The sequence below is a fragment of the Urocitellus parryii genome, chromosome 6, assembly GCF_045843805.1.
Source record: "Urocitellus parryii isolate mUroPar1 chromosome 6, mUroPar1.hap1, whole genome shotgun sequence".
NCBI lineage: Eukaryota > Metazoa > Chordata > Mammalia > Rodentia > Sciuridae > Urocitellus > Urocitellus parryii.
In genome coordinates this window covers 87,646,923-87,659,286 of record NC_135536.1, presented here as the reverse complement: position 1 = coordinate 87,659,286, position 12,364 = coordinate 87,646,923, and the positions used below count along the sequence as shown (strand labels likewise).

General features: G+C 38.7%; 1 protein-coding gene across 1 annotated transcript in view; it reads right to left on the bottom strand.

The window, feature by feature from the left end:
• Bub1b (BUB1 mitotic checkpoint serine/threonine kinase B) overlaps positions 1-11,723 on the bottom strand; it is a 62,107-nt gene extending 50,384 nt beyond the window's left edge. The window contains exons 1-4 of the mRNA XM_026391860.2: positions 11,664-11,723; positions 9,361-9,507; positions 4,341-4,400; positions 3,540-3,684 (exon numbers count right to left, since the gene is read on the bottom strand). Coding sequence (XP_026247645.2) covers positions 3,540-3,684; positions 4,341-4,400; positions 9,361-9,507; positions 11,664-11,713 — 402 coding nt within the window. The 5' untranslated portion in view covers positions 11,714-11,723. The remainder of the gene's footprint in view (positions 1-3,539; positions 3,685-4,340; positions 4,401-9,360; positions 9,508-11,663) is intronic.
• Between the last annotated feature and the right edge of the window lie 641 nt (positions 11,724-12,364).

Here is a 12,364-nt window from a genome sequence, read left to right as displayed (position 1 = left end):
TTACATTCAGAATAGTCGATTTGCCTGATGTCATATAGACACAATTTGTCAGTACACTAAGCAATCACAAAATAGTTTCCTAAGTCATAGTTTGAGTATACACTACCAGAAAAGAACAGAAACACTATTGCAAGTCCAGATTTCCTAAAAGCAGACACTGAAATGGAGGTTGGCATGTAAGCATGCTTACAGAGTAATGTGGTTGGGATCAACATCTGGGAAGAAGTGAGGATACAGAAGGTACTGAGCTGCAAAGCAGACAGGTTGACCACATGAGGAGTTAAGTCTGGAGTTAGGATGGCTCTACAAGGTTTTCTCCAGTTGGGATGGGGAGATCAAGTCTTTGTATCTCTACATGGAGCAGTCCAGGGTTATAGGCCCCAGTGTGTGGGCATGACCTGGGGTGAGGCAGGGCTCTTCATTAGGGGAAATTCCAAAAGAGAGCTAACAGCTGTGAATAGTCAGCCAACAGCACTCCCAGCAGTTGGGGGAAGGAAGTCCTTTGGTTCTGAAGGGTTATCTGGGCAGCTGGGTCTAGTACACAATATCAAAACAATTATAAACAAGTAAAAGTAGAGGTATAAAAGTAGAGTATACCTCTACTTTTATACTCTACACCAAGCAGTTAAAGTATACATAGCAGAATATTCTTTCATCATTAATTTTCCCATGATGTTGTTTATTCTCTATTGTTGTTGTTGTTATTATTTTAGGTACTGGGGATCTAAGCCAGGGGTGCTTTACCACTGATGCATTTCCCCAGATCTTTTCATTTTTTATTTTGAGACATGGTCTTACTAAGTTGCTTAGATTGGCCTTGAATTGTGATCCTCTTGTCTCAGCCTCCAAATCGCTGGGATTGTATGTATATGACACCATGCCCACCTCTTCTAAATTATTTTTAAACGAATGCATAGGGTTCCATTTAGAAGACACTCCATAACTTAATTATTCACTATTACTGGATATTTCAACAACTTTTGCCCAATTATAAATAATTCTAAAATATCTTCATAAATACAACCTTTCACTTTTGACTTTAGTCCCTTAGGATAAATTCCTAGAACTATGTGTAAAGTAACAAGTTTCTAAGAGGATTATTAAAATTTAAAATGCTAAAATTTAGTAAGTCACAAAAATACCAATTTCACCAGATTCTTATCAACATTAGAAACTAAAGACAGTTTCTAATTTCATATAAAAATGGTATTTTAAGCTGGGTGTAGTGGTACACACCTACAAACTCAGCTACTCAGAAGGCTAAGGCAGGAGAATTCTAAGTTAGAGGTCACCCTGGGAAACAGTAAGAAACTATCTCAAAATAAAAGGACTAAGAGCTGGGCATGGAGGTACACACCTATAATCCCAGCTACTCGGGAGCTGAGGCAGTTCCAGGCCAGCCTGTACAACTTAGCAAGACCCTTTTCTCAAAATTTTTTAAAATGTTTAAAAGGGGAGGGGATGTAGCTCATTAGTAAAGTGCTTGCCTTATATGTGTGAGGCCTTGGGTTTGATCCCCAGTACCTCGGGGGGAAAAAGGAATTTCAGCATTCTAATGTAGGAGTTTTTCATTAAAGAGACTGCCATTTCTGATTCTTTGCTAGAAAGAAGTCTGCTTTCATGTCTAGTTTTTCTGGATTATCTAACCTAAATTAAGTCCTACTAATATGTGTTCCCACAGACTCAGTACTTTTCCTTTTGTAACACTTAGAATGAATGTTTCAAAATCTGTCTTCTCCAATAAACCAGGTTCCACAAAGGCAAAAAACAAACAAACAAACAAAAAATACTCAGTCTCTGTCCAGGGTTTAATAAGAATGTTGAATAAATGAAAAAAACAATATTACATAGCTTAGTTTTGCAGTAATTTAGTAAATGGGGTTTCCTTATTTATCCAAATTAGTGATTTTTTTTTCCTCATATGTGTAAGTTATAATTCAGAGTATTATCAGTTAAGATACAGTCCTTGATACCTGTCACTATATAAAGCTTAAGCTGGGCATAGTGGTATATACCAGGCAACTTGTCAATGTCCTGCAGAAATCAAGATATATTATGCCTTCAAGATTCACTTAATTTCCTATACTTGTAATTTTGGAAATTTAAGTAATACTCCTCAAGAGAGATATTTTAAGCTGGGTGCCATGAAGCATGCTTGTAATTCCAGCCACTCAGCAGGTTAAAGCATGAGGAATTCAAGTTCAAGGCCAGCCTAGACAACTTAGTAAGACCTTATATCAAATAAAAAAATAAAAAAGACTCAGGATATAGCTCAGAGGTAGAGCACTTGCCTAGCATGTAAGAGACCCTTGGGTTCAATCATCAGTACACAGGAAAAAAAAAAGATTTTAGACAGAAATTTTATCAATTTCCAATATTTTATTACAGTATCTAAATATTTATTGCTTCCTTTTACCTAATTTCTTTTAGGATAAAAGCAAAGAAATCAATATCTAAGAAAAATTGTCATTATCTTATGAAAAATGTTTTCATGAAACAAACTCTCAAGAGTATTCTAGAAATAAAAGAAATATATGTCAAGTGAGATGGTACAATGTGGTCAGTGGACATTTCTGGCCATAGCAATATACAAGGCGAAAGCCCAAAAACCAACACAACACTAAAACATCACTTTTTAAAATATTTTTTTAGGGGGCTGGGAATGTGGCTCAGGCGGTAGCGCACTCGTCTGGCATGCGTGCGGCCCGGGTTCGATCCTCAGCACCACATACCAACAAAGATGTTGTGTCCGCCGAGAACTAAGAAATAAATATTAAAAATTCTCTCTCTCTCTCTCCTCTCTCACTCTCTCTTTAAAAAAATAAATAAATAAATAAATAAAATATTTTTTTAGATACAAGGACACAATATTTTTGTTTATTTTTATGTAGTCCTGAGGATCGAACCCACTGCCTCACATGTGCGAGGCAAGCGCTCTGTCACTGAGCCACAACCCCAATCCAAAAGACATCACTTTTTTAATGGTAATGATTTTCATAAAGGAGAGAAAGGGATACCAGAATCACCCAGGAAGCTTTTCCCCAAACAATTGTACTCTCAAGTATTTCCTGCATATCCTTCTCCAGTACAGCTGCATGACCCAATTTTGTTTAGAATAAACAAGCAAATAACTCAAACCCATTGAGAGATCTACATACTTTATTATCAGTCTTAAAAGGTTGTGTGATCAGGGCTGTGGTTGTGGCTCAGTAGTACAGCACATGCCTAGCACATGTGAAGCACTGGGTTCCATCCTCAGCACCACATAAATAGATAAATAAATAAATAAAAATAGATGTTGCTAGATCCATCTACAGCTAAAAAAGGGGGACGGGTGTGATCAGGGGTACAAAACCTCATTATGCTATATTTAAGTCCATCTTTAAGTGGAACCAATTTAACACATACCAGATATTTGTTAAATGTTTACTGTCTCCTAAGTGGCTCATGTTTTACCACTGTTTTTGTATACTATAAACCTCTAGAGACAATCTCTTGGTTTAATATTTTAAACTCAGTGTGCCTTGAGAAAGACTTACCAATTTAAGCCAGAGATTGAGAAATCGAGGATCACTATAATAACGTTTTTCTCCTTGTAGTGCTTCTACAGCTCTTTCTAATAATGTTGACATGTTACTCTCCTTCCCACCTTGAGGATAGTTTTGTTCTGTCCAATTAATATACCTGAATAGAAAGAAAAGGAAAAGAACATTTAAAAAAAAATGTAGTTGTAGATGGACAACATGCCTTTATTTTGTTTCTTTTTTTTAATGTGGTGATAAGAACCCAGTGCCTCACATGTGCTAGGCAAGTGCACTGCCACTGAACTACAGCCTCAGCCCCATTGAAAAGAACATATTTCAAGTTGAATGTATACTTTTGTTCTGGCTCCAATACTAATTCTTGATTTTTTTAAGCAAAAATATCTAAAATGTTGAAGGTATGTTTCTTGAGAGATCCTCAAAGGCACATCCTAAGACTACAATTCCCCAAGTATCCCTAATATGTGCTTCTGAGAAATACTGGGGATAGGGACAGAAAGGTATAGCTCAAAGTTGCATACCCTAAATTGTACATTTCTTCAATATTAAGGGGAACTGGGAGGGTAGCTCAGTGGTAGAGCACTTGCCTAATGTGTGAAGTCCTGGGTTCTATCCCCATCACCAATAAACAAAAACCCTCAGGAAGACACACTATGACTATTCTGGGTCTCTGTGCCCCCATACCACTTTCTATTCTGACTATTCACTTTCCATTCCTTATACCCCAATTTTAGAAATATAGTCATAAGAACTTCATCTAATATTTCTGTCACCTTTTTTAAAAATAAAAGCACCCACCTATCCCAAACATCCAGAGGGTCATTTCCAGCATAAAATCGAATTTCAGATTCAAATGCCCTGAAATTTAAGCAAAACATGTTAACACATGTAATATACATAACAGACAATTAACAAGTGTTGCTTCCATGATCTAGATAACTGTTAAACAGACAGAATAGAAATAACAAAGATGATGACAGGCACAGTGACACACACCTTTAATCCCAGAGACTCTGGAGGCTGAGGCACAAGGAATGTAAACTCCATGCCAGTCTCAGCAATTTAGTGAGACCCTATCTCTATATAATAAAAAAATTTTAAAAAAGAGCTGGAGATGTATGTAGTTCAGTAGTTCAATCAGCAGTCCCTGGGTTCAATCATCAATACCACAAAAAAACAAATCAGAAATTCCCCAAAGTGATCTATGGATTTAAGAAAATCTAGCAAAATCTTAGCAGACTCTTTACTAGAAATTAACAAGATAATTTTAAAATTTGTTAGGAAAAAGCTACACTTGTAATCCCAATGATTTTGGAGACTGAGGCAGGAGAAGCACAAGTTTGAGACCTACCTGGGCTAAAACTTGGTGAGATAGTACAGTCTCAAAATAAATAAGGGGCGGGGGGGGGGGGGGGGGCTATTGATTAGCACAGTAGGAAAGCATTCCTGGGTTCAATCCCCAGTGCTGCAATAAATAAATAAAATAGATAGATACATACATAAATAACATTTGTCAAAAGCTACAAAGTCAACATCAATGCAACATAACAGAGTCCAGAAACAACCCACACATATGTGGTCAATGTGTTTTTTTCCCCCAAGTACTGGGGATTGAACTCAGGGACTTGTACATAACTAGGCAAGTACTCCATCACTGAGCTATATCCTCAATCCTCAAATGATTTTTTAAAATTTTTTTAGTTGTAAATGAACACAATACATTTATTTATTTATTCACTTACTTACTTACTTATTTATTTATATGTGGTGCTGAGGATTAAACCCAGTGCTTCACACATGCTAGGCAAAGAGCTCTACCACTGAGCCACAACCTCAGCCCCAGTCAAATGATTTTTGACAAGGTCCCCAAAGCAATTCAATAAGGAAAGGGAAAAAAAACTTTCTTTAACAAATGGAGGTAGAACAACCAGACAGCTTCCATATCAGGATAAAAACCTTTTACTCCAACATATACCATACACAGGGATAAATTTAGCATGAATCATACAATTAAACATAAAAGTTAAGACAATGAAATAAGGCTAATAATTATGACTTTGAAGGAGAAAAACATAACAGGACACAAAAAGCACTAGCCCATAAAAAACACGAATTGAACTTCACCAAAATTAAAAATTTTGTGGTTAAAAAATGAACAGAAAATTTAGAACTAGGAAAAAACATCTGCAGCACATATTTGATAAAGGACTTATACAGAGTACATAAAGAACTCCATTACTCAGGAGGCTGAGGCAAGAAAGTTTGAGGCAGTCCTCTGCAACTTAGACACTGATTCAAAATAAAAAATATAAAAGACTGGAAATGTAGCTCAGTGGGAGAGCCCCCCTTGGTTCAATCTCTAGTGACTCTCTCATAAATTAATAATTTAAAAACTGGGCAAAATGTCTGAACAGATGGTGAACAGACTCACTAACACTAATCACCAGGGAAATGCAAAGTATAGCCATAGTGAAATACTACACATCACTATGATGGCTAAAATGAAAGACTGATAACACCAAATACTGTCTAGGGATGTAGCTCAATGGTACATGCCACTGGGTTTAATCCCCAATTCAAATAAATAAATAAATAAAAATCTGAGCATTTTACTGCATGTACATTATACTTAAAAGAAATCTCCAGAGGGCTGGGATTGTGGCTCAGTGGTAGAGTCCTTACCTGGCATATGTAAGGCACTAGGTTCAATTCTCAGTACCACATACAAATAAATAAAATTTAAAAATGTCATCAACAAGTAATAAAAATATTTTTAAAAAAAAGAAAGAAAGAAATCTCCAGGACTGGGGATATATAGCTCAGTTGATAGAGTGCTTGCCTCATAGGCACAAGGCCCCAGTTCAATCCCACCACACAAAAAAAGCACCACATAAAAAAAGAAATCTCCAGCGGGGCACAGTGGTACAAGCCTATAATCCCAGTGGCTTGGTTTGGGAGGCTGAGGCAAGAGGAGGATCAAGAGTTCATGAAATGAGATGGACATCATTACCCTAAGTACATGTATGAAGACATGAATGGTGTGAATATACTTTGTATGCAACCAGAGATTTGAAAAATTGTGCTCTTTATGTGTAATATGAATTATAATGCATTCTGCTGTCATATAACAAATTAGAATAAAAAATTAAAAAACAAAAACAAACAAGCAAAAAACCTGTTCTGGGCTAGGGATGTGGCTCAAGTGGTAGAGCGCTTGCCTGGCATGCGCAGGGCACTGAGTTCAATCCTCAGCATGACGTAAAAATAAAGATGTTGTGTCCATCGAAAACTAAAAATAAATATTAAAAAATTCTCTCTCTCTTAAAAAAAAAAAAAAAAAGTAACAGCCTTTGGGACAGGAGTCCCCTGTATTTCTCCTTTGCTAGCAAAGCAATAAACCTTTTTCCTTTTTCTCAAAAAAAAAAAAAAGTCAGTCCTCAGCAACTTAGTGAGGTCCTAAGCAACTCAGCAAGACCCTGTCTCTAAATATAAAAAAGATCTGGGGATGTAGCTCAGTGCTAAAGCACCTCTGAATTCAATCCTTGATACCAGAAAAAAATAAAAAAGAAAGAAATCTCCAGGGCTGGTTCAGTGTTAGAGCACATAACACATGCTTAGCATTCGGAAGGCCCCCAAAAATAAAAATTAAAAGAATCACCAGTCCATAATGACCAACTAAATAAAATTAGGATGAGAGAGCAATGAGTTGAACCATTCATGTGAGTTTTGATACTATTAACCAAAATGGAGAAGGAAAAGGAGAGAAGAGAGAGTGCTTCCTACATTAACTGAAACATTTATCTAATTACCAATAATAATTCTTGATTTACAATAGTGTTACACCCCAATAAACATGAGCTGAAAATATCTACCAAGCATCATAGTTTAGCAACACAATGCACTGTAGAGTATAGGTTGTGACTGACTGGGAGCTGCAGCTCACTATTGCTGCCCAGCATCGGAATATAGTTGTACTGCATACACAGAGCCCGTGAATTTTCACTAAGTATGATTTCAACTGAACACATATTGTTTTCACACCATAATAGAGTTGAAGAATCATAAGTCAAACCATCATAAGTCAAGGAACATCTGTTTATGTTATAGACAGACAAAAGGAGAGTTAGAAGACAAGGAAGAATTGTCAATAGTTAAGCAATCCTAGAAGATATGAATATGTAATGATACAGAGGGCAAACAACAGAGACTTATGTGAGAAACAGTTGAAAGTCTTCAAGAAAAAAGGGAGAGTAATTAGAGAAGCGGAAAAACTAGGATAATGTCACAGAAACCAGGGAAGAACATAAAGAATAAAATACCACCATTTCTGAAACAAAAATCATAAAACATAATGCTTTTAAGGATCCAATGAAAGGCAGGGAAGATGGTACATGCGTGGCCTATAATCCCTGTGACTAGGGCCAATGAGGCAGGAGAATGTGTTCAAGGCCATCCTGGGCAACACGGAAAACCCCAACTCAAAACAAATAAAAAAGACCAAAGAAATGAATAAGGATGCTCATTACATTATACCCAAAATTCTAATTTGCCAGTTGGCAGAACTGGTAAAAACAGATATTCTAGTTTAACTTTAAAAACCAAACAAAAAAGCACATTTATCAAAGCATGTATTAGTAGACAAAAGAAAAACCCATAGGTCTTTTGAGTAATGTAAGAGTATTTTTTAGCTTTTATTTTTCCAGAGTTTGTCATTCTTGAGAAATTTTCTAATGAGTTACACATAAAAGATAACAGATTTGCTGGGCACGGTGGCACACACTTGTAATCCCAATAGCTTGGGTGGCTGAGACAGGAGAATCATGAGTTCAAAAAGCAAGCCTCAGCAATGGCTAGGCGCTAAGCAACTCAATGAGATCCTGTCTCTAAATACAAAATAGGGCTGGGGATGTGGCTCATGGTTGAGTACCCCTGAGTTCAATCCCCAGTACCAAAAATAAATAAATAAATGACACTTCCTCTTAAAAAAAAAAAAAAAAAAAAAAGATAGCAGATTCAAGCCATGTGTGCTAGTGCACACCTGTAATTCCAGTGAATCTATAAACTGAGGAGGCTCTCGAGTTCAAGGCCCACCTGGGAAACTGAGGAAAAAAACCTAAGTAAAGTAACTTAGTGATCCCCTGTCTCAAAAAATAAAAATGGTTGGGGAAGTCTTAGTAGTAAAGCATCCGTGGGTTCAAAATCCCAGGACAAAAAAAAGGAGATTCTGGCTGGGGGTTGAACTCACTGGTAGGAAATTTACCTAGCATAATGGAATTCTTGGGTTGGATCCCCAATATTACAAAAAAAAAAAAAGTAGAGTCATTATTACTCAGAATCCAAGGAAGCAATCTCTTTGATTGATTGCCATCAACGAATTAATTCTGTTTAAGAGTCCAGAATGGTATAATACTTATAGGAAACTTTGTAACATTTTGCTTACTTTATGTTTTTCATTGCCCCCATATAAATTTTATTTTTGTTGATAACAGAGTTTGGGTGATCCACATCCAAATGAAATCCTATAGCCCTTATCTGCACCCCCCCAGTTATTTATTTATTTATTTTTATGTGGTGCTGAGGATTAAACCCATTGCCTCACACCTGCTAAGCCAGCGGTCTACCACTGAGCCCCCTTGTTCTTAATAAGTCCTTGAGAAGCTCTTTCAAGAGCTATTGTATAATAAGAAAGTTATTGGGGAACATATTCTTCAACCACCAAATTTTTTAAAATACTCCTTATGACATCCTTCATGGATCCACACCTGTATCACAGTTACGGATGAATAATGACAGATTGAGCCCAAAGCATTTTACATACCATTTCTGCTGCTGAAGAGTTGTGTTACAGGCAGATTCTTGCTGTGCCAGAGCTTCCTGAAGAGTGGACATAATTCGTCCCTGCCTTAAGGGTTGTACATTTTCTTTACTCAGCTCCCATTCATCTCCTTCCAGGGACATGGCTTCACTGAGAAGGAGGAAACAAAACTAAGTCTGAAACCAACACTGATTTATTATAGCAGTAGATTATGTTTTCTGATAGGTGAGTATTCATTATCTTTGGGTTGAATATGATGAGCTAGCACATTAGTGGTGTCATAGTGTTACACTTCTAAGCTTCTGAGCCTGTCACCTGGTGTCCAAGTTTATGGCTGTAATATTGCCTAATGGAAGAGGGAACTTGGCAAGGGTTCTGTAGATAGTATTGCAAGAATAAAGTTTATATGGGCACAATGGCACTAGCCTGTAATTCCAGTGGTGACTGAGGCAGGAGGATCACAAGTTTGAAGTCAGCCTGAGCAACTTAGGAAGACCCTGTCTCAAAATAAAAAAGGGCTGGTGATGTACAGTGCTTGCCTAGCATAAATGAAGCCTTGTGTTCAATGCCCACTCCTGAGTGGGGGGGGGGGGACAGGGTGGGCTCAGTGGCAGAGCTTGCCTAGCACACACAAAGCCAAGTTCACTCCCCAGTACTACCAAAAAAAAAAAAAAAAAAAGTGGATTATTCTACCTCAATGTCCCAAACTGAGCTAGGCCTGTCCTCTCCCTCTTCCTGCTTTTTCCAAGACCTGCTCCTCCTAGTCTTCCTTCATCTCAAATAAATGGCAATTCCATTTTTCCAGTTGCTTAAGCCAAAAATTAGTACCAGCCTTGTTGCCCAGCTCACTGCTGTCAATCATTAAATCCTGTAGTCTCTACCTTGAAAATACATGCAGAAATCAATTCTTAACAATCAATAAATTCTTAACATCTCCAGTTTTCAGTCTTGCTCAAATCACCCTCTTCTCTTTCCAGGATTATTTCAATAAGGTCTTAATTGGTTTCCCTGCTTCCATCTTTTCTGCCTTTAGTCTATTCAACACTGCAGCTAAAGTGTTCCATTTAAACCCAAGTCAAAACCAAGTTCAAAATCTTCCAAGGAACCTGGTGCTGCGACGCACACCTGTAATCCCAGCAACCTGGGAGGCTTATCAGAAATCAAGTTGCAGGCCAGCCTCAGCAATTTAGTGAAAAATCTGTCTCAAATTGTTTTTCTAATTAAAAAACCAAAAGGGCTGGGTGATAGAGCACCCCTGGGTTCAATCCCTAGTATAGCAAACAAACAAAAAACCTTCCAGTGATTTTCTATTACAATCACAGCAAAACCCAAGCCTTTAAAATTCCTGCATCTTCACCTCTTGGGGTTGATTTCCTTCTCTACTATCCTGGTTTACTGTGCTACAATGACACTGGCTTTGTACAGGGCAGCTTCTTCCCCTAACCCTCATCTGGGGCCTTTGTACTTCACCCAGATATAGGCATGACTACTGTTGAAATTTCCTTCAAGGAGGCGGCCTTGGTTCAAACTTATTTTAAAAATTTTGCTAACTCCCACTCCCAACACTCCCTATCTTTTAATTGTTTTTGTTTTTTTGTTTTGTTTTTCAGTACTACCCACCAACTAATTTTTAATTTCTCTTGTTTGTCTGTCTTGCCCACCATCATCCCTACCCAGAACTTAAGCTTCCTGAGGGTTGGGATTTTTATTTATTTTGTTTACTGGTTGCACGCAGTGCCTAGTAAGTGGTCAGTAAACATTTGTTTCGGTTAAGAACTCTCGACGTTGCGCTTATCCAGGTATTGTGAATTCCATAAGGTAAAGGCATACTTAATCCCAGCCTGGAACTGGTATATTTTCTTATTTAAAAAAAAGCAACAAATGTGCAGGCAAGGGCTTTTTAGATCTCTATGCTACTGGCAAAATGATAACACCTAGTATTAGTTATATGGAAGCAGTTACTTTACAAATACTTTTGAGTCCTCCCAGGAACCCGTAAGGTGGCATTAATATGTGCATTTTCCCTATCTAAGACGTGTCCGAGGCAAACAGCTAGCGAACGGCCAAACTGAGACACACAAATCGCAAGCTCCTGTGTGGACCCGACTGAGGCGGCACAGACTCCTTCGCTTTGAAGCTGGACGCCAGAGGATTCTCACGCGTGCTGGGACCGAAGCTTCGCCACCCGCTGCGTTGAATCCAACAGGGAGCCGGCTCCGTGGGTCCTCAACGCCGAGCCTCTGCACCTGCCAGGCACCCTCGGATCTCGCAGAAAGAGCTCCCAGCAGCTTTTCTCCCGTACCTACCTAAGAGCTACCCCCTCCTTCGTCGCCGCCATCCGGCGTTCCCCGCTCATGCTCTCGCTCTCGATCTTTCCTCAGGACCGCCAACCGTCTGGGCTTCCTTCAGAAACTTACCCCTAGAGCTACCCAAGGGACCAGGGGTGCTCCAGGACAAAAGCATTCACCGAACTCCCTCACAAACCGACCGCCTCAAGTCCTCATTCCTAGCCGCCAAGTTTCAAATTTAACGGTCCTGCGCGGCTAACGTGGCCACGCCCCTCTACTCTTCCCTGCTCGCGCCTCTCTCCCAAGGCATTACGGGACTTGTAGTTCATCCCGGATATAGCTCGCGTGGTCGCAGTGCGCAAGGGGAGTTGTAGTTTACAAGATCCATAGCTGCCCAGTGCAGCAGGCACTACAAATTGTTGCCGGTGAGCTCTGCATCCGAGCTCTAAGGTGGACCTCTGAACCGAGTGAGGGATACTTTAAGCACCAGAATTTCTTTGGCGTTTGGGAAGTGTCTTTGAGTAAATGCATTTGGCTAAACTCTCAGGTGCTGCAGCCTAGTTCTGTAATTCATGGTGCTATGGCTCATTTTTTTTTTAACCTTACATTAATACTGTTTTCGCATTACATTTCCTTCCCCTATTTTACCCTTGTTTGTGCCTCAACCCTTGTTCTTAAATACTGTCCTTTTTTTTAGGGAAGAAACAACCTGGAGATTT